The sequence below is a fragment of the Onychostoma macrolepis genome, chromosome 24 (assembly GCF_012432095.1).
Source record: "Onychostoma macrolepis isolate SWU-2019 chromosome 24, ASM1243209v1, whole genome shotgun sequence".
NCBI lineage: Eukaryota > Metazoa > Chordata > Actinopteri > Cypriniformes > Cyprinidae > Onychostoma > Onychostoma macrolepis.
In genome coordinates this window covers 24,834,866-24,858,260 of record NC_081178.1, presented here as the reverse complement: position 1 = coordinate 24,858,260, position 23,395 = coordinate 24,834,866, and the positions used below count along the sequence as shown (strand labels likewise).

Below are 23,395 nucleotides of genomic sequence, written 5' to 3'. Positions count from 1 at the left end.
TGATTACTGTCAGAGCTTATTGGGACGTTTTTGTAATGTCTGATCAGAACATATCTGTACACTTTCCTATTGTACCTAAGTCCTAATTAAACAGTTCTTCAATGCAGTTAGTATAGCATGTTAACTTGGTGGGCTAATCAATTAGCATGCTAACTCAAGACATACACATATACAAAATATCTCTTAATGTATCCAATGAAATGCTTTGACAGCTGTGCCACTTTTCATTAAATTAATCCTATCCAATATGTCAATGTCAGATGCGGGGTTGATGAAACTGTTAACATCTACACAAGTCACCAGCCCAATGTCAAGTTCAGTATGGAGGCCTTCAAATTTATTGGACAATATGACCAGGTAAGGATGGACAAACACATAGAAAAGTGTGACATGTATTTTTTTTACTGGAATACTGAATATGTTTTTTGAACCATCACTCTTTCTCTCTCTAGGTGTTTATCAGCTGCTCCATTATCATCTGTCAAGCCAACAATCCCAACACACGCTGTGCTCAGGGCTGCACCAACGGCACACAAGTCGCACCATCCTCACACGTTCACAAAAGAGAAGCTGCCATTCAGACCGGAAGCCACTTCGTCTCACAGGGACCCCTGCGGCTGAGGAGGAGCGCATCACTTACTGGTACGTCCTAATTTGGTCGTTCATGCGGATTGTGCAATCAAAAGATGAGGTTTTAACTGATAATGTCCCTTATTCATTTCCAGAGGCCATCAGCCCAAGCCTGAACCTGAACCTTGTTTTTGTGGCTGGATGTGTCATGGCAGTAGTTGCCATGGTGTGTGGAATGATGGTCTACAAATCCAGGGGATCAAAGGTCAACTACCAACTTGTGAAATCAGATGAGATTTGATCAGATCAGATCAGCTAATTAACATACTTTGGTGTATTTATTGTTGGATGTATTTCTACAGTTTCTGCAAAAAAAAAAATTTTTGGTTTATTTGTTTGGTAAGGTAATATTACAATAAAAACATGTTCTGTTTATTATAATAAAAACTGTTCTGTCTGCATAAATGCAACTGCTGCTTCTAGGCAATAGTATGTGCTTTGCAGAAATTGTCACAGCTGGAAACCCAGCATAGGTTTTCTGTAACTAATAAAGTGTGGATGAGTGGGGATGGATTTTATACTGTTCAATAATTGTCTTTTTGGGCTACTGCTTGTTGTGTTTATATGTATTCTAAGGTATATGTACGTATATGTAATGTACTATATATTTTGAAATGCATTAAACACATACTTGATTAAAACAGAAAAATCCTTAATTTATTTACAATTTTCATCGGGGATGTCTTGCTTGGTCGATATCTTACAACATTAAATATAGGAGATAAGATAATTCTAGAGCAAGAACATTTTATGCGAGAGTGAAGGAAATCCACCTGCGTGCATTCATATATTCACTCTCATGTTACAATAATACGCTCTTTACTTGACAGCTGTTGTTAAAATAACGCGATAGAAGCTGCCTCAAACTCAGAAATATAAAGAAATGAAGAATATTTCTGTCTGAAAGCTGTGCGCGCCGTCCCCCCTCCCGCACCCTGCCCAACCGCGAGCGCAAAACACAGAAATGGAGAATAATTAGTCATTTGTATGTTTGTTCAAAAATCATATTCAGACGCAGCATTCATCTAGTTCATTTTGATAGTGCAAATTGAACAAAGCACTGCAAAGCCTTACACGGAGAGTGGTTTCCTATTGTGCGAGAAAGTCAGAGTTGTGAGATACAAACTCGCAATTGCGAGAAAAAGAGTCACAATTGCGAGATAAAAAGTCGCAATTGCTAGTTTATATCTCAGAATTGCGAGTTTATATCTCAGAATTGCGAGAAAAAAAGTCAGAATTGCGACTTTATATCTCAGAATTGCGAGTTTATATCTCAGAATTGCGAGAAAAAAAGTCAGAATTGCGACTTTATATCTCAGAATTGCGACTTTATATCTCAGAATTGCGACTTTATATCTCAGAATTGCAAGAAAAAAAAAGTCAGAATTGCGAGTTTATATCTCAGAATTGCGACTTTATATCTCAGAATTGCGAGAAAAAAAGTCAGAATTGCGAGTTTATATCTCAGAATTGCGACTTTATATCTCAGAATTGCGAGAAAAAAAAGTCAGAATTGCGAGTTTATATCTCAGAATTGCGACTTTATATCTCAGAATTGCGAGAAAAAAAAAGTCAGAATTGCGACTTTATATCTCAGAATTGCGACTTTATATCTCAGAATTGCAAGAAAAAAAAAGTCAGAATTGCGAGTTTATATCTCAGAATTGCGAGTTTATATCTCAGAATTGCGAGAAAAAAAGTCAGAATTGCGAGTTTATATCTCAGAATTGCGAGTTTATATCTCAGAATTGCGAGAAAAAAAGTCAGAATTGCGACTTTATATCTCAGAATTGTGACTTTATATCTCAGAATTGCAAGAAAAAAAAAGTCAGAATTGCGAGTTTATATCTCAGAATTGCAAGAAAAAAAAGTCAGAATTGCGAGTTTATATCTCAGAATTGCAAGAAAAAAAAAGTCAGAATTGCGAGTTTATATCTCAGAATTGCGAGAAAAAAAATCAGAATTGCGAGTTTATATCTCAGAATTGCGACTTTATATCTCAGAATTGCGAGAAAAAAAGTCAGAATTGCGACTTTATATCTCAGAATTGCGACTTTATATCTCAGAATTGCGAGTTTATATCTCAGAATTGCAAGAAAAAAAAAGTCAGAATTGCGAGTTTATATCTCAGAATTGCAAGAAAAAAAAAGTCAGAATTGAGTTTATATCTCAGAATTGCAAGAAAAAAAAGTCAGAATTGCGAGTTTATATCTCAGAATTGCGAGAAAAAAAATCAGAATTGCGAGTTTATATCTCAGAATTGCGACTTTATATCTCAGAATTGCGAGAAAAAAAGTCAGAATTGCGACTTTATATCTCAGAATTGCGACTTTATATCTCAGAATTGCGACTTTATATCTCAGAATTGCGAGAAAAAAAGTCAGAATTGCGACTTTATATCTCAGAATTGCGACTTTATATCTCAGAATTGCGAGAAAAAAATTCAGAATTGCGAGTTTATATCTCAGAATTGCGACTTTATATCTCAGAATTGCGAGAAAAAAGTCAGAATTGCGACTTTATATCTCAGAATTCTGAGAAAAAAAGTCAGAATTGCAGTTTATATCTCAGAATTGCGACTTTATATCTCAGAATTCTGAGAAAAAAGTCAGAATTGCGACTTTATATCTCAGAATTCTGAGAAAAAAAGTCAGAATTGCGAGTTTATATCTCAGAATTCTGAGAAAAAAAGTCAGAATTGCGAGTTTATATCTCAGAATTGCGACTTTATATCTCAGAATTCTGAGAAAAAAGTCAGAATTGCGACTTTATATCTCAGAATTCTGAGAAAAAAGTCAGAATTGCAGTTTATATCTCAGAATTGCGAGTTTATATCTCAGAATTGCGACTTTATATCTCAGAATTGCGACTTTATATCTCAGAATTGCGACTTTATATCTCAGAATTCTGAGAAAAAAGTCAGAATTGAGTTTATATCTCAGAATTGCGAGTTTATATCTCAGAATTGCGAGTTTATATCTCAGAATTGCGACTTTATATCTCAGAATTGCGACTTTATATCTCAGAATTGCAAGAAAAAAAGTCAGAATTGCAGTTTATATCTCAGAATTGCGACTTTATATCTCAGAATTGCGAAAAAAAAGTCAGAATTATGAAGTTTATATCTCAGAATTGCGACTTTATATCTCAGAATTGCGAGAAAAAAAGTCAGAATTGCGTAGTTTATATCTCAGAATTGCGACTTTATATCTCAGAATTGCGAGAAAAAAAAGTCAGAATTATGCGACTTTATATCTCAGAATTGCGACTTTATATCTCAGAATTGCAAGAAAAAAAGTCAGAATTGCGTAGTTTATATCTCAGAATTGCGAGTTTATATCTCAGAATTGCAAGAAAAAAAAAGTCAGAATTGCGAGTTTATATCTCAGAATTGTAGTTTATATCTCAGAATTATGCGAGAAAAAAAGTCAGAATTGCGACTTTATATCTCAGAATTGTGACTTTATATCTCAGAATTGCAAGAAAAAAAGTCAGAATTGCGAGTTTATATCTCAGAATTGCAAGAAAAAAAGTCAGAATTATGAGTTTATATCTCAGAATTGCAAGAAAAAAAAGTCAGAATTAGTTTATATCTCAGAATTGCGAGAAAAAAAGTCAGAATTGAGTTTATATCTCAGAATTGCGACTTTATATCTCAGAATTGCAGAAAAAAAAGTCAGAATTGCGACTTTATATCTCAGAATTGCGACTTTATATCTCAGAATTGCGGTTTATATCTCAGAATTGCAAGAAAAAAAAGTCAGAATTGCGAGTTTATATCTCAGAATTGCAAGAAAAAAAGTCAGAATTAGTTTATATCTCAGAATTGCAAGAAAAAAAAGTCAGAATTGCGAGTTTATATCTCAGAATTGCGAGAAAAAAGTCAGAATTGAAGTTTATATCTCAGAATTGCGACTTTATATCTCAGAATTGCGAGAAAAAAAGTCAGAATTGCGACTTTATATCTCAGAATTGCGACTTTATATCTCAGAATTGCGACTTTATATCTCAGAATTGCGAGAAAAAAAGTCAGAATGCGACTTTATATCTCAGAATTGCGACTTTATATCTCAGAATTGAGAAAAAAGTCAGAATTAGTTTATATCTCAGAATTGCGACTTTATATCTCAGAATTGAGAAAAAAAGTCAGAATTGCGACTTTATATCTCAGAATTCTGAGAAAAAAAGTCAGAATTGCGAGTTTATATCTCAGAATTGCGACTTTATATCTCAGAATTCTGAGAAAAAAAGTCAGAATTGCGAGTTTATATCTCAGAATTCTGAGAAAAAAAGTCAGAATTATGAGTTTATATCTCAGAATTCTGAGAAAAAAGTCAGAATTATGAGTTTATATCTCAGAATTGCGACTTTATATCTCAGAATTCTGAGAAAAAAGTCAGAATTGCGACTTTATATCTCAGAATTCTGAGAAAAAAGTCAGAATTGCGGTTTATATCTCAGAATTGCGTAGTTTATATCTCAGAATTGCGACTTTATATCTCAGAATTGCGACTTTATATCTCAGAATTGCGACTTTATATCTCAGAATTCTGAGAAAAAAGTCAGAATTGCGAAGTTTATATCTCAGAATTGCGAGTTTATATCTCAGAATTGCGAGTTTATATCTCAGAATTGCGAGTTTATATCTCAGAATTGCGAGTTTATATCTCAGAATTGCGACTTTATATCTCAGAATTGCGACTTTATATCTCAGAATTCTGAGAAAAAAAGTCAGAATTGCGAGTTTATATCTCAGAATTCTGAGAAAAAAAAGTCAGAATTGCGAAAAAAAGTCAGAATTGTAGTTTATATCTCAGAATTGCGACTTTATATCTCACAATTCTGAGAAAAGAAGTCAGAATTCTGAGAAAAAAGTCAGAATTGTGAGTTTATATCTCAGAATTGACTTTATATCTCACAATTCTGAGAAAAGAAGTCAGAATTCTGAGAAAAAAGTCAGAATTGTGAGTTTATATCTCAGAATTGAGTTTATATCTCAGAATTGCGACTTTATATCTCAGAATTGCGAGTTTATATCTCAGAATTCTGAGAAAAAAGTCAGAATTGCAGTTTATATCTCAGAATTGCGAGTTCATATCTCAGAATTCTGAGAAAAAAGTCAGAATTGCAGTTTATATCTCAGAATTCTGAGAAAAAAGTCAGAATTGCGGTTTATATCTCAGAATTGCGACTTTATATCTCAGAATTGACTTTATATCTCAGAATTGAGTTTATATCTCAGAATTCTGAGAAAAAAAGTCAGAATTGCGAGTTTATATCTCAGAATTGCGACTTTATATCTCAGAATTCTGAGAAAAAAAGTCAGAATTGCGAGTTTATATCTCAGAATTGCGACTTTATATCTCAGAATTCTGAGAAAAAAAGTCAGAATTGCGAGTTTATATCTCAGAATTGCGACTTTATATCTCAGAATTGCGACTTTATATCTCAGAATTCTGAGAAAAAAGTCAGAATTGCGACTTTATATCTCAGAATTCTGAGAAAAAAAGTCAGAATTGCGAGTTTATATCTCAGAATTGCGACTTTATATCTCAGAATTGCGACTTTATATCTCAGAATTCTGAGAAAAAAAGTCAGAATTGCGAGTTTATATCTCAGAATTGCGAGTTTATATCTCAGAATTGACTTTATATCTCAGAATTCTGAGAAAAAAGTCAGAATTGCGACTTTATATCTCAGAATTCTGAGAAAAAAAGTCAGAATTGCGACTTTATATCTCAGAATTGCGAGTTTATATCTCAGAATTGCGACTTTATATCTCAGAATTCTGAGAAAAAAAGTCAGAATTGCGACTTTATATCTCAGAATTGCGAGTTTATATCTCAGAATTCTGAGAAAAAAAGTCAGAATTGCGAGTTTATATCTCAGAATTGCGACTTTATATCTCAGAATTCTGAGAAAAAAGTCAGAATTGCGACTTTATATCTCAGAATTCTGAGAAAAAAAGTCAGAATTGCGAGTTTATATCTCAGAATTGCGGTTTATATCTCAGAATTGCGACTTTATATCTCAGAATTGCGACTTTATATCTCAGAATTGCGAGAAAAAAAGTCAGAATTGCGACTTTATATCTCAGAATTGCGACTTTATATCTCAGAATTCTGAGAAAAAAAGTCAGAATTGCGACTTTATATCTCAGAATTCTGAGAAAAAAAGTCAGAATTGCGACTTTATATCTCAGAATTGCGACTTTATATCTCAGAATTCTGAGAAAAAAAGTCAGAATTGCGAGTTTATATCTCAGAATTGCGACTTTATATCTCAGAATTGCGACTTTATATCTCAGAATTGCGAGAAAAAAAGTCAGAATTGCGACTTTATATCTCAGAATTGTGAGAAAAAAAGTCAGAATTGTGAGATAAAAAGTCGCAATTACCTTATTTTATTTTTTTATTCAGTGGCGGAAACGGGCTTCCATAAAAACCAGTCAGACTATAGAAGGAAGAAGAAATTTTCCATGTAGTTGTCTGTGTTCACTGCAATACTCACAGTGTCATTTCTACGGGGCGTCTATGACCTTGACGCCTGGAAACAGCCATTCAGATGATTAAATCAATATTTCTTTCATCTAATGACAATTTTGTCACACTTTAGTTTGGGGACCAATTCCCACTATTAATTAACTACTAACTAATAAACTCCTAATTTGCTGCTTATTAATAGTTAGTAAAATTTAGGTATGGGGCAGGATTAAGAGATCTAAAATATGTTCATGCAGAATAAGGCTTTAATATGTGCTTAAGTACCAATAAATAGCCAATGTGTCAGTAATATGAATGCTAATAAGCAACTAGTTAATAGCGAGAACTGGTCACTAAACAAAAGTGTTACCAACAATTTTTGCTTTTAATTTATCGATTGATTGATTTATATTTTTTTGTTATTTTATTTGAAACATCAGGGGTGTACATTTTTCAAATAAATGTAATTAGTTATTGCATTTAAGTATCTTTTTGGCTACTTTAGAGTTTTACTGACTATAAAAGACATTTGCAACTTTTACTCTTCGCTCCAATACATTTGTGTGTATATGCGAGTAATGCAATTACGTTACATTTTTCATGAAATGTAACTTTTTTCTGCAACATTTTATTTAAAATAAAAAATTAAAATCACCTGTCAATTTCAGTGAGTGAAGAACAAATTTATTCTCACGTGCGTTATATTTTAAGTATGTTACGGTCACAGATAGTCAGCATGTTGAAGCCGCTTAGACTCCCATTTTCTCTTGCTTGGAAAGTAATGACAATCAAAACCTCAGGTATTGTGGGTTTTCCAGGAAATGCATAATCCCTCGACCTTTGCTTCTCGTAAATACTACCATGTATTGTGTACATTATGTTTGACAGACAAAATGTTATATTCAGTTAGCACAAATGTGTTGACTTTTAAAAATCAAGTTATTTTTTTAACCAGGTAAGGAGTGGCCAGATGTAAGTAGCTGTCCTGCAAGCAAGGAGGATATTGTTAAATTGGTTATATCTGGTCAGTTGGTTTTGGATATTGTTCATGTGCTGGAGGTGAATGGTCACAATGTCCACAAAATTATTACAAAGCAAAGTCATCTGAATGTGGGACCACCTCAAAATAGCTTCTAAAGACCTGGATTAGATGTGTAATTGCGAGAAACCTGCATTTTACATCTTGAACTGTATACAAGAGGCCAAATTGAGAGCTTATGTGTCAGTAAAGAAACCATTTATTAGATGTATCTACTTTAAAACGCAACTTGCATTTGCCAAAGAAAATAAGGATTGAAGTGTGAAAGACTGGTGTCAGGTATGTTCATCTGACATGACTGAAGTGTTTTTATCCTCCTGAGACCCTGATTTTAGTGAATTTCTCTGAGACTATACATGCCACATTTTTAAGTCTGATGTCCTGTACAGAGCATATTCAGGGCTTTTCCAAGATACCAAATGTTTGGAAGTTTCACCATGACCACTCCCTCCCCTTGGTCTTCAAAAATGGCTGACATTAATTTAGTGATCAAATGTAACACTCTTATGGAAATATGATAATATTTTGTAATTATCATTTAAATCTGACTAATTTTTCAACTGTATGTCATAAATCAACATCTCAGGAAAATGTTATGGGGTCTTTTTATTATTATTATTATTAAATGGAGTGTCCTCTACAGAGGACATAGCATAACATATGAATAAAATATAATTTTTCAAAATTCTTATTTAAATTTTTTTTCCTGTGCTCTAAACAATGTAATGACATGAAAAAATACTAAATTCACAAAACTTTTTTTCTGGGTCTCAGGAGGATAAAACAAATGCATGCATGGCACCATTAAACACGGCAAGGACATTTAACGGTATTGGTGATGCATGTCTGCAGCAGTTGTTGGAAGGATTTACAAAGTTGCCAGCACTTTGAAAATAGACCACTACTTGAGAATCCTGCTAAACAACATATCCAAGTATGGAGGATATAGCTGAAGATCAGATGTGTATTTTTCAACATGACAACGATCCCAAACACACTGTGAATGAGGCAAAGTTGTGCCCAATGAAAGTATTCATGCTCAGTATTTTGAAGTCTTCAAGGCCAAATCCCATTTCTACCCCATAGTCCCTACACTTACCCCTAACCCACAGTTTCGCATTCACGTGAAGGGGTAGGGGTGTCTCAATTCTCTTGTGGTTGGAGGGGTAGGGGAAAGGGCCAGAGAGGCCTTCAAACAAAGATTTTTGGGACCACACTTCAAACGAAGGGGTATGAGAATTACCTCAGCTAAAACTGGCTACAGTGACAGCATGACTGCCAAAGCGAACAAAAAGAATGTAAGAATTTTTGGTATTAATAAGGATTTTAATGTAAAGTAATCATTTGTTTTATGTTACATTCAATCGTGTGTTCATATTTACTTCATATTTAATATTATTCAAAGATCAAAAAAATAAATCGCTAAAGTTTGCTAATGTTAATCATTACTGAATGCATGACAGTGCCACAACATATTTACATGTCTTATCAGGGCGATAACCACTGAAAATATAATGTAGCGATTCAATATTTAAACTATGTTGTTAATGATGTGAGTGTAGCTACAACTGATGGAGAAATGGCTTAAAGGAGATGAGATGGAATAGGATCAAGCAGACAAGTAGTAGGATGATTGAAAGGATGACTTTGGAGACAGCTGCCTCAGAGAGTGAAGAGAAGGATGTGAGCGAGTGTATGATTGTTGGCAAAATGTGTTTGACAGTTTGTGGTGTGGAGAATTGTGCACTGATGGATATTTTATCAATGAAGAAAGTCATTAAATATTTTAAATTAATTTTGAAGAACATGAAAACATTTTATTATTATTATTTTAATTTATATTATTAAGTATAATTTTAATCACAAAGTAAAATAATGTGTATATATATAAAACAGTGTGTGTTTGTGCGTGTTATTGTCATTGCGTGTTTGTAAATAATTTTATATTTTTATTTTCAAATAATTATTTCACCTTCAAATCATTTTGGTGATTTGTATTTTGTTAAATAATTTTACAAAGTTAACATATATTGTGTCATTAAAAAGAGTTATTACAAAGTAAAATAATTACATTATATAATTAAATTTTATTTATAAAATAAAATGTTTGTATATATGTATTTAACTGAGCACCAGAACAGCCAGGCACAGGAACAGTTTCTTCCCTCAGGCAATCCATCTTATGAACACCTGACAATAATTATGGAACACACAACACTATTTATACATTATTGTGACAGTGCGCACACACACGAGGGAAGCGAGGAGACGAGGATGAACTCAAAATAACAGTCTTTAATGAAAATCCAACAAAAGGCAAGACAAGGCAGGGCAGACACACAGGAACACAGAGTAACGAGTGGACCAGACGAAAAAGAACTGAACAGGCAGGAACTAAATACACAAGATAATTAGACACACAGCTGAACTAAATCATAAACAATCAAACTTAACAAGGACAGGAACATGACCAAATATAGAAACGAATTTGCACATAATATACCTGTACATACAAAGCTGTCTATTGTAATATACCTGTACATATTATTGTCAATTTGTATATTGTTATTCCCCATTTACTTTTTCTATTTTTATTCTTTTATTATCTGTGTTTTTGTCCTGTCAATGTCATTCTGTTGCACTGTGGAAGCTTCTGTCACGAAAACAAATTCCTCATGTGTTAACATACCTGGCAATAAAGCTCATTCTGATTGTGATTCTGAAAACTGGCAGCTTGTAAAGTAGCTAGATAAATAACTGCTACACATTTTACAGTATATGTTTTTAGTCCTCCATAAATTGCTAACAAGGCTAAAGGAGTGATACGGTCTCTTAACAACAACAGCAAAAATGTCCATGTGCATGATATTTTGAAATATGAAATGGTTATTAGCAGGATCATGAATGGATAGTGCAGTCTTACTTTGGTATGTTTAACCATTAAATGCATGAATGTTTCGTCAATCATATTTGGGTCTTTAGCGACCTGGACCAATATATCCATCACGGATGGATCTCTAACTGCTGCAATAGCAAAAAAACTCTTGATATTTTAAGAACAATTACAGAAGAATAAAATAAAGCATATTTTGTTACCTTTTGAAACTTAAAAGGGTTCATTTTGAGCAGATGATTTTACCATCGCTGTCATCGTCAGAGCGCACTTCCACAGTACATTCTGCTTCTGCCTCATATTCACGATCTCAACCATATTCTCAAAACGATCGTTTTAAATGATTTCATATTAAATATTTTGATCACTGGCAGCTTATTCCCCAGATCCAGCATCAAATGGCAGTGACATTTACATTTCATTGCGTATAGGAATTGCTCTGCAGTAAAGCCATTCAAACCAGTTCAATTTGTACTTGTGATATTTGATGATATTACCTGCGGTAATTATGAGTGAAACATCACGTCATCATTGTGTATCAAACAGTGCCACCTTGAGGAAAAAAGATGCATTGCACGTATTGAGTCATCGGATATGTAAATATAGTTGCAAAAAATACTTACACATTTACGTATACCTCGGGTCTCTAGCGACCCTATACACGTTTTACAAAAAAATGAATCAGGAAACTGGCATTCTTTTATATTTTACCATTTTCTTTCTTGTTATATTGTTTATAATGAATAAATTGAGGAATACTAAGAAAGTTGATGTCTAACTTTAAAAAATGAAGGAGGGAGAGGGTAGAGAATGATGTACCGGGTCGCTTAGTATGCATTTAAGGGTTAACAGCTGCAGTCGACTCAGCTGAGAGGAAAGTGGTTAGAGTGTCTAGCTCAGGGTTCCGTAAGAACCAAAACGTTGGAATCTTCTGTCTTACAACTGGGAGGATAGTAATGTATAGTCAGAAATATGACAGTCATAAATATGTAACCCAGTTAATGTGCTCTGTATTCTATGTTCATGTTGGAAGATCCAACAGTTTTTAGCAGCAGTATCACTAACTCACTGTCAAAACATGTGGGAGTCTGTCACAGCAAGCCCAATAAGGCTTTGAAAATGTATTTGGAATCTACAGGAGTCTCATTTGTTTAAACCAACTAGTCATCCTCAGATATATTCGATTCGATTTCATCGATGCTTATCCTAGAGATGGGTGCAAAGTAACACTAACTGTGTCTGCTTAAAATGCATGGTTAGAAAATATATATATAGCTCCTGTGCCTAAACATTTATATAACATCTTGAACATGGTGCTGGACTGGCACAGATTCATGTTTCGAAAAGAACTGCAGTCTGCAGGCTTATTTCACTTGGGGTCATATTTATGGCTCTTTTCAAGTTGTTTACACAAAAGCAAACCGTATCAGTTAGATCATTCCTTATAGCAACAACACGGCAAACAGGGCAGCAAACTAAACACACTCCAGACTCTTCTATTCATGTCATTCATCCTAGTCCCTTATATATTAGAATTCCATAGAGCTACAATCGCAAAACACACTCTTATCTGTGTAGCTTCATTTTTTTTGTTGTTGCATTGTCTATTTTACTATCATGCTCTGTTATTTAAAGTGATAAAATATAACCAAAATCCAACCATATTTCTGATATTATCTATTAAACTAATTTGATAGTTCGCTTTTAATCTTAACCACTAGCACAGCGCGTTAGCGTTCCAAATCAGTTAATTCTCAGCACACAGTGGCTGTTTCTCAATTCCATGGAGACCAGTTTTGCAAGGCTTCCTTGGAAGAGCGAACTCAGAAAGACGCGAGAACACAGAACGCATCCTTGAGAATTGAGATACTGCGTTCTTGCTGAACTGACCGCATAGTCACAGCATAAGCAGCGGCCAATGAACAATAAATATAACATAACATTACAAACAAATGTCATAACTTAAAACATTTCATACTATTATAGATATTATTTTCATATAATTGTATATCGTATTATTTTACAGTGTGACATGTTTAACTATGACTATGTTAAGATTAATTTTAATATGCCAATAAAAATACTGAAGACTTTCTCCGGGTCTTACTACTTTATTAAAATTATGCAAAACAAAATGATAAATGTTTACTTTCAAGAGCCGTCAAGTATTTGCGAGAGCGAGTTTAAAGCTTACAGACTTCCGTACACCGGCGACCCACAGCATCTTCTGAGATTTCTGAAGGCTCGATTCTCTCAAGTCTGCACTCGATGCATCCTCGATATCAAGAACACATCCGGGAACTTTCATGTGTCCTCTATACTTGCGTTCTTGAGAATTGGAACAGAACTTCGACGGTTGATGATGATGTAGAACGAGAACACAAGGACGCAAGTTTGCTGAAGAACACATATTGAGAAACAGCCAGTGACTCCACCTAGATATCATACTATAGAGCAGGGGTCACCAAACTTGTTCCTGGAGGGGGTTGTCTTGCAGAGTTTAGCTCCAGCTCTAACCAAACACACCTGAACCAGCTAATCAAGGTCTTGCTAGGTATACTTATGCTGCCTTCACGTGCTATCGGAATTATCGTAAATACGAGTGCGAAGCATATTATGTTTTATAAGCAGTGAAATAAGCATGTATTTGACCAAAATTCCAGAATTGTCAGCGAACTGCATGTATAGCGTGGTGAATGTTTATGATTGTCAACCAATGGGATTTTATTCTTTCCGACATTAAAGCACTGGGAAGTGGGAAATAGGAAATTTCCGATAGCACGTGAAGGCAGCATTAAAACTGCAAGGCAGATGTGTTGAGACAAGTTGAAGCTAAACTCTGCAGGACACCGGCCCTCCAGGACCGAGTGTGGTGACCCCTGCTATAGAGACTGTTTCTGTTCCCCGAACTAGAAAAAAAAAAAAAAAACACATCCAAACCAATTAAGTAACAATTTAATTGATGTTCAACAAATAAAAACAACAAATATTACATATATATATATATATATATATATATATATATATAGAGAGAGAGAGAGAGAGAGAGAGAGAGAGAGAAAATGAGGTTTGCTTATTAAATATTAAATCCCTTTCTATGAAAGTACTTTTTGTAAATTATATAATCACTGATCATAAACTAGATGCGCTTTGTTTGACAGAAACCTGGCTAAAACCAAATGATTACATTATTTTAGATGATTCTACCCCCGACTGAGCCTGGTTTCTCCCAAAGTTTTTTTCTCCATTTCTGTCACCGATGGACTTTTGGTTCCTTGCCACTGTCGCCTCTGGCTTGCTTGGTTGGGGACACGCTCTTGAAAATAAAGGTGCTTCACAATGCCATTGAAGAACTTTGTCTTAGTGGTTCCATAAAGAATCTTTAACATCTGAAGAACCTTTCTGTTTCACAAAAGGTTCTTTGTGGCGAAAGACGGTCCTTCAGATTATAAAAAGGTCAGAAAGAGATGGCTCTTTAAAGAACCTTTGACTGAATGGTTCTTTGTGGAACCCAAAATGGTTCTTCTATGGCATTGCAGTGAAGAACCTTTTGAAGCACCTTAATTGCACTTCATTTCCAGTGACATCGTCAACTTGATTGCACAGATAGTATTTGAACTGAACTGGATGATGACATCACTAAATCAGCGATGAACTGACTTTAACTGAAAATTGAGTGTTTACTGTTGTCCTTTTGCATTATCAAACACTATTTTCCTATACTGTAAAGCTGCTATGACACAATCTGTATTGTTAAAAGTGCTATATAAATAAAGGTGACTTGAAGTTTGTCATTCAGAGAGCAATATTTTTGTGAGCATAGATCAACTTTTTGCATCCAGTTATCAGAATGTGTCTCATCTGCATCATATTTCTGAGCTCCATATCAGTCTATCAACATCCTTAATTCATATTTCATATCATTGTGTGTTATTTTAAATACAAATATGTTGTAACGGATGTTACAATACAAAACATCCACTGTGAATATGGGAGAAGTAAAAAAAATTTAAGTTGAAATTATGAATTACTATAACTTTTTATAAAAAAATTAATGGATCTCCATGTAAAATATCTGGATTCAAACACAGTGGCGGTTCTACATTGAATTACTCCCCGGGCGAGACCCCCTTTGTTCACAATTCTGCACAAAACAGTATAAGTTATCAGAACTTAAATAAATATACTCTATATACATAATAAACACTCTGTGTTTATTTGGCACTCGACAATCAACAGATTTCCCATCCCCCAGCACTGTCACTCACGACCAGAAGTCAAGACTAAACCACAAAGTGAAAATAGCAGTATTCTTTAGTGATATGTTATTTACACAGTGCAGATAGCTTTAGATTCTATTTATTCTATGTTAAAATAAAATAAAAACATGGCGAAAAACATTATTAGAGAAAAACATTACTTATTGCAAAATAGTGGTAATTATCTGCACTTCTGCATTGTAATACATTATAAAATAGTATGCAATAACTTATTGAGTGTAATTTTTTAATTTTATTTCTAATTATTAAATGGATGCCACCTTATTGGGACAAAAGCCCTCTCTACACCTACCCTAACCCTACCCGATACTTTATGTTCAACTCTTTGATTATTTCCTTCATTTTTATTAAAAAATAAATGCTTTTCTGATGTGATGTGATTTGAAATTTAAAAGGGAGAAAAAGTTCGCCAAAAGGCAGATTCGAACCCTGGTCGATCGTGTCGAAAGAAGTGTAACGCAAATTTTGCCATCTGCACCACTGAATCTGACAGCTAGTAACCGTCTTTTGCATATTTGACTATCCCAATCATACATTTGTGGGTGGAGTTAATCTAAATAGCCTCTGCCAGCAACATAGCTATTTGCACTTAAATAGACACTCCGATTTTTTTTTTTTATATTCCCAACAATTAAACAGTTGCCCACATGAAAAAAACACTTCCCGCGCCCCTGGGTGTGACTGACTTTAGCCCACTTGTCCCACTAATTTGGGAGAGGTCAACTGTCCGCCGCGGCCGCACCCCCCTCCCCTTTCCACTTCTCACACAGCTACTGTGCTCGGTACCTTCTCAACAAGCAGGGGCGCCAATTTGCCAATTCCCCGCACAGTTATATGATAGATAATATGATAGATAATAGAAAACCGCTTAGCGTCGCAGATTATTTTTTTTTCTCCAAGTGCTTGTGCCGCCCCCCACGTGTCATGAAAAAATGCCACCCCGGGCGGCTGCCCCGTTCGCCCATGCCTAAAACCGCCACTGTTCAAACATGACTTGAGAGCTTCTCAATCAGCTTCTTACAACTAGGGTTGAAATATTTAGTGTATTCAGAGTTTAGCTCTAACCAGCTCTAAATCACACCTGCTTGGAAGTTTCTAGTAATCCTGAAGACCTTGATTAGCTGGATCAGGTGTTTAAGATTAGGGTTGGAGCTAAACTGTGCAGAGCTGTGGGCCTCCAGGAATTGAGATTGAGACAAATGTCCTAATGCAGTGGTTCTCAATTCCAGTCCTTGCGTACCCCCGCTCTGCACATTTTGTATGTTTCTCTTATCGCTTCATACATTTGTTCTATTTGACCCCAAGTGCCCTGCGAAGTGGACATCACCGGATATTCCACCATGATTCCAGTTCGAAGTGAACATATATGTTCCATTCAAAGGGCATTGAAGTGTGCAAGACGTGAATTTAAATTGTATTTATTTACAGAGGTATATTATGTCACACTTCATGCTTCTCTAGTAAGTTTCGTCTGTGTGTGAAGACACTGCAGGTGGTGGTGCAGCGTGAATGAATGTTCCGAAGTGAAGTAAACTTCAATGGATTTCCCCTGCTCAGGTAGTAGGGAGCAATGAACTCGGTGTAGGGAGCATGTCGATCGGAACACAGTTCATGCATGGAGTTCAATTCTAACGAGCTGATGATCTGAATCAGGTTCAGAAAACACATTATTTTCCACATACTGTACATTAATGTTGCTCCTCTATGCCCCGCCTTTCTGAAACGTGCTGATTTTTACAAAGGCCATCGTTCTGAGAAGCGAGGCGTGCTCTGATTGGCCAGCTATCCAGTGCGTGGTGATTGGCCGAATAAGTCAAGCGTGAGACGGAAATTTTACTTACCGGAAATGTGACGTAGACATGTGGGGGCATGTTTGAATGAGCCATTTAATGAAGGCATAGTTGAGTCTTACATTTTATAAAGAATCTCTCTTTGGTTTTGAGACTTTAGTCTTTGCAACTTCAGGGATCTTATCTATGCACAAACAGCTTGAAACACTCCAAAGAGAAAGGAAAACTTGAAATCGCATCATATGACCCCTTTAACAAAGGGAGACATGCAAAATATGCAAAGCAAGGGGTAAGTGAGGACTGGAATTGAGAACCGCTGTCCTAATGGAATATGGCTTAAAACAGTGGTTCTCAAACCTGTCCTGGAGTACCCCCAGCCCTGCACATTTTGTATGTCTCCCTCATCTATCACACCTGATTCAACACATCAGCTCATTAGTGGAGACTGCAAGACCTGAAGTGGGTGTGTCAGATATAGGGAGACATACAAAATGTGCAGTGCTGGGGGTACTTCATGGAGACGTTTGAAAACCACTGAATTAGACCAAATTAACCAGTGACTAAAACATATGCAACTGGCTCTTTAATATTTCCATATAAAATGTATATGTTCTATATTACTATAATTATTATTATTATTATTATTATTATTATTATTAACAATATAGCTACATTAGCATCTTATGTAAATTTAAAAAAATATATATTATATATATATTTCTATAACTTATGCATCTTCTCTCCTTTTTCTTTCTTTCTTCTACAGTTGTTATGATGCATTTGAAATGTTTTCCTGTTTTAGCCTATTAAGGGATTTGTTGTTGTAGCTATAATGCTAGGCCTATTTGTTGATAAAGCATTAAAAACAGATGTGCCACATTAGATGAAGTAAGTCTTAGTCTTGTCTTCTTGAACACAGTTCATGTTGTGGATGGGCAATGAAGGTAAGGCTTTAATGATGAGTGGCCCTCAATGGCGTTATAAAGTTAAATGGATCTGCCGCCTGCCATATAGTGGATTTTCAGATTATAAGGTACATTGGGGTTAAAGACAAACTTCAAGGGAAATATGCTTTTCATTACTCCGATAGTGCAAGAAAAGTCTTAAAAATGTAATAGATAACTTTTACCCCAAGAAACTTGGGGTAAAAGTCACTGTGTATTGATACAAATACTTAAGTATTGCTTAAGTAATATGTTTTGCATAATAATAAAAGTTAATAGCAAAAGTTTGTACTATTATCCGTTTATTTTGATAAAATAAATTATTTTTGTTTAATAAATATTCTGTAACTATATATATATATATATATATATATATATATATATATATATATATATATATATATATATATATATATATATATATATATACATACATACATACACACACACACACACATTGCAATTAAAATCATTGTAAAAATACAGGACGCAAATAATTTTGAAACATAGCAATAAGATACTATAATAATTTAATATGGCTTTACAGTAGTAATAATAAATATTTTATATGATACGATTAATATATTATTTTAAATATTGTTTTTGTTACAGATATGGTAATTATCTCTAAAATAAACATCCAGCCTGATATTATAAATTATATTAAGTCGGCCTATCTGAATCTATGTCATGTCAAAGTTAGACAGCTATTTATTATTACCTCAGTTGCTGTGTCTTTAGCCCCAACAGTAGGGTTTATTTATTTTTATCCCAAATACCAAACTTTTCAAAAATATTCTTTAGTTACTGGAAAAGTAATCATTTAATTACCAAGAAAATAATTGACAAGATCTTTGTCTCAAAATATAATTATATTGATTCTTATTTGCTACATTTGTAACACCTAACTTTTGATAAAGATTGAGGGACCACAGAGACCAATTCATTTCAGTGTGCCATGTGTATTAAATGCAAGTTGTGAGTCACACATTCACAACAACAAGTCAAACATCAGCACAAGAAGTCTTCCAGAGTTGAGGAAACATCAATTAAGTCCAGCAAGTCCATCAGTTCATAGGTATGACCATATGTACAAACGGCTTGCGTGCGTGTCCCCTTTAAGACTTGTCGCCATTTTAAGATTGCGCAGCAAAGTTTGAGAGAAGAGATGCGAGCCGATCCAAATCCAGGTGTAATGTGTGTGCATGCGTGCATCATGTAAAGTGAGTTGTTCTTGTTAAATTATGCTTAATATTGAGATTAAGTTGTAATCTTGCCGGCAATTGCAGTTATGGTAATTATTTTCCTTTGAGCGCGCATAACCAGCACCTGTTTAAATGCACGTTATGTCTGCCGTGAGATTCTATAATCACTTTATTTCTACTGTTCTCAGGTTCCACATTGAGATAGATTGTTTTAGTTCATGTCTTTTGGGAATCACAAGTATAAGTGTGTTAAAGAAGATTGTGGTTAAATGGCCTATTCAGATGCTAATATGCCAATTCATTGAGCTGTAGTATTTCACTGAATTCCAATAATATTGACAATAATGTCATTCATTATTGAAGTGGCAAATTATTGGATTTGAAGTCTGTATTATTTACTTTATTGTATTTGTTATCTCTGTACAGACCACACCTATTACCTGCTCCATGGCACAGTAAAGTCATCAAAGAAAAGAACTGTTGTTGACTGAGTTCTGGGTTCTGACCAGCCCACCAGGTGATCCCTTCCACAGTCCTTTAAAGAAACTCAAATTTTCTAATTCCAAATCCTACAAATGGTCCTTCGAGCCGGATGATCACTTCTCTGGATTAAGATGTCAGCCAGTTCTGAACCAGTTAACCCTTCGGTTCTCCCAAAGCATCGTCCAGCCTATTTACAAGACTATGAGGTGGACTTGCAGAGCTTCCGTAAATCAGTTAGTCCGAGAGAACAACCTGTGGAGTCATCTGATGAAGATTACTCTTCATCAGAGGTTGGAGCATCTGCTGCAAAGCCTAAGAGAGCACACAGTTTACCCACCTTTTCCTCCTCTTCGAGGCTGACTGTCAGGGATAAGCATCATAACCATCCAAGTCTTCTGTAGCGGCACATCTCCAGCCCTGCCCATCAGTCATCACCACATTATCCAAACCGAGAACTACAGTCTGAATCCAATGCAGAGTTCGTTCCCCTCGTTGATGAAGGTGATGGATACCAGAGTGATAGATCAGACGCTAGTTCCCTAAAGTTACAAAGGATCTCAGGGGAGAATTTAAAGCTTTGTGAAACACAGCAGGCCATCCAAGCTGACCATAAATGGTTTGAGACAACCAAACATGAGCTGATTCAGCTTTTAGACAGAGCTTGTAGTCTGCAAAGGCCTTTATCTACGTCCAACACCCGGTCTGATCATCCATCAGTTACATTTCACCATGCAGCGAATCAGGGTGATCAAGACTGGCCAAAGCCTCCTCCACCTATTGCATATGATGAGCCATGAATCAGTGCAGCAAACAGAGTCTTCACAGCACTACGAAGGCCACACCGACACTTACCCCTAGACTCACTTCAGTGGAGAAGACTAGGGATTTCAGCCATCCAAGTTCATATGGTGACCAACTTTGGCATGAGCAGTATCCTTCCCAACAGACAGGTCCTCCGTATGCATATGAGCGACCATGGGATGCATCCACACATCTTTATCCTGAACACAGGATGCCATCCTATAATGTGTCACCTCCCATGGCATCTGTGGATCTGACAAAGAAATATTACAAAAGGTCCATGCCCCACCATTCCTTACTTCTGCAACAAAGATCCAAGTGAGTTTGCTCGATTAAAAATAGCCTTGGACAATCTCCTGTCACCTGACAGTACTGAGATGTTCAAATATCAAGTCCTGGTTGACCACCTGAAATTAGAGGATGCTTGTCTAATAGCAGACTCTTTCTTGCACTCCCCTACACCTTATCGCGACACCATGTTTGCCCTCAATGAGAGGTACGGTCAGCCCCACCAGGTAGCATTAAGACAGATTGCCACTATTCTTGATTCACCTGATATAAGCCGCAATGACCCCTCAGCCTTTGAGAGGTTCTCCCTTCAAGTGCAGTCCCTAGTTGGTCTGCTTAAGACTTTGGGCCAGACAGGGAGTATCGAGTTGCATTGTGGGTCGCATGTTGCACGCATCCTCAGTAAGCTGCCACCTGAAAGACAGGCCGATTTCCGCCGCCACGTTACATCGGCCTGGGGTGACATACTCATTGGTAAATCTAGCAGAATGGCTGAAATATGAGTCTTGGTGCCAAAGCTATGATGATCAAACAGCCAAGGGAGAATGCCGAGCCAAACGAGATCCCCGCGCAGCTCCACAATCACGCCGAACCACTGCCACTGTACTGACTGGGTCTGGGAATAGTGCTGAGGTGAGAACCACTACATATTCTCCTGCCAAGGTTGATGAGAAAGCTAAGGGTAGGCCCATGGTATATTGCTCTTACTGTCAGAACTCTGAACATGCTTTTAGTCAGTGCCCAAAAATTCCAACCCTGACCAAAGATCAGCTCTCAGAGGGGATACGAACCAATAGGAAATGCTGGCGCTGTGGTCTTGCGCATCAGGCTGCCCATTGTGGTCTAAAGAAACCATGTCCACTTTGTCAGAGGAAGCATCTACGAATCCTCCATGAGGTAAATGAGAGGCCTGTCACAGAGGCACCCAAAACAGAGGCTTGCTTAGTCAGCTCAACGACACAGACACTTTACCTGAATAAACCAGTCAGCAGTAATAAGGTTTTGCTCAAGGTTGTCAGAGTACTCCTACATCATGGCGATTGCACATTAGAAACATTCGCAATCCTTGATGACGGTTCTGAGCGGACAATGCTTCTGCCAGAAGCAGCACAGAAACTTGGCTTGAGCGGTACTGAAGAAAGCTTAGCTCTGAGAACAATCCGTCATGATGTGCAAACCCTTGAGGGGGCTTCAGTCTCATTCCACATTTCTCCATACTCCAATCCGACGAAGCGGTATCTCATAACCAGAGCCTTTACTGGACCACAGCTTGATCTCACTGACCACTCTTACCCAATTCCCAAGCTGCAGAAGCAGTACAAGCACTTGGCTGGACTACCATTATAGTGCTTTGAAAAGGCCAAACCTCTCATCCTTGTTGGTGCAGATCAAACTCACATATGATCTCACCAATTGAGCCAGTAAGACTTAGCCCACCTGGTGGTCCCGCTGCAATAAGAACCAAACTAGGCTGGACATTGCAGGGCCCTACCAGCCTGTTGGAGCAGCGACTCCAACCAAAACAGTGTCTCCACATATCCCTTTCCCCCAGCACCACGGAACTGCTCAAGAATGTTAGCAGGCTGTGGCAAGTGGATGTCTTGCCCTTTCAGAATGAAAAGGAGTGCACAAGGTCAAAGCAGGACCAAAGGGCCGTTCAACTACTGGAAGCCAAAACAGTTCGCATAGAGGTGGATGGAATACGCCGGTATGCAACACCCTTGCTACGAAAGTGTGACATGCCCCATCTTCACGCCACTATGGAAGCAGTCATGCCACGCCTACGGAGTACTGAGAGAAAACTTGCCAGAGACCTACAGCAAGCTGATGCTTATTCCTTCAAAATCCAGAAATTAGTTCAGTCTGGAGCAATCAGAAAGCTCAATCCCAAAGAAAGAGAAGATGGTGAGTGCTGGTTTATTCCACATCACATCGTGTGCCATAATAACAAGCATCGTGTAGTGTTCAATTGATCCTTTCAGCTTAATGGTCTCACGCCGGTTTCACACCGCAAGCGTGAGCGGCGCGTGAGCAGCGCGTCAGCGTAACTACAGCGTCACTGCAGCTGCAGACTCGCCAGAGTATTCTCACTGGAAGCGTTTGTTCAGCGTCACAGCAGCGGCTCCAAAGCGACATATTTCTTTACAAAGACAACTATAAATTTGTTTTTAGAAGTTGGTCAGTTATAAACTTGAAAGTTTTGAAGTCTTGGGGATTAGTGTGTAAATGGTCAACAACAAAAACATCTCCTATCATGTTGTTTCAGTCATACTCAAATATAGAAAGTGCTGTTTATACTGTTTTTTTTTTGTTTTTTTTTTTATTATTATTATTTTTTAATAATATATACTTTTACCCATATCTCCATTTCTTATAGAAGCTGTCAATAATGAATGAATAATGAATTTATTATGTAGGCCTACTGTACATACTCCATTGTAACTTAAGATCCTGAGCAAGATGAATTGTTCGTTGTGAGTTTGATAAAATGCTTTAAGTTATAATTTGCTTATGGCAATTAAAAATGAAAAACAAAATGGGTAAATATTCTATACATATT

At 36.3% G+C, this 23,395-nt stretch overlaps 1 protein-coding gene across 2 annotated transcripts in view; it reads left to right on the top strand.

The window, feature by feature from the left end:
- Positions 1–23,395, top strand: part of LOC131533646 (deleted in malignant brain tumors 1 protein-like) — a 95,928-nt gene that overhangs the window by 8,796 nt on the left and 63,737 nt on the right. Inside the window, exons 11-13 of one of the 2 annotated variants that reach the window (XM_058766015.1) lie at positions 261–357; positions 453–642; positions 726–905. In XM_058766015.1, the coding sequence (XP_058621998.1) occupies positions 261–357; positions 453–642; positions 726–871 (433 nt within the window). In that variant the 3' untranslated portion in view covers positions 872–905. Of the gene's footprint in view, positions 1–260; positions 358–452; positions 643–725; positions 1,280–23,395 lie in introns of those variants that run through there. The other variant, XM_058766014.1, reaches the window with a different exon arrangement.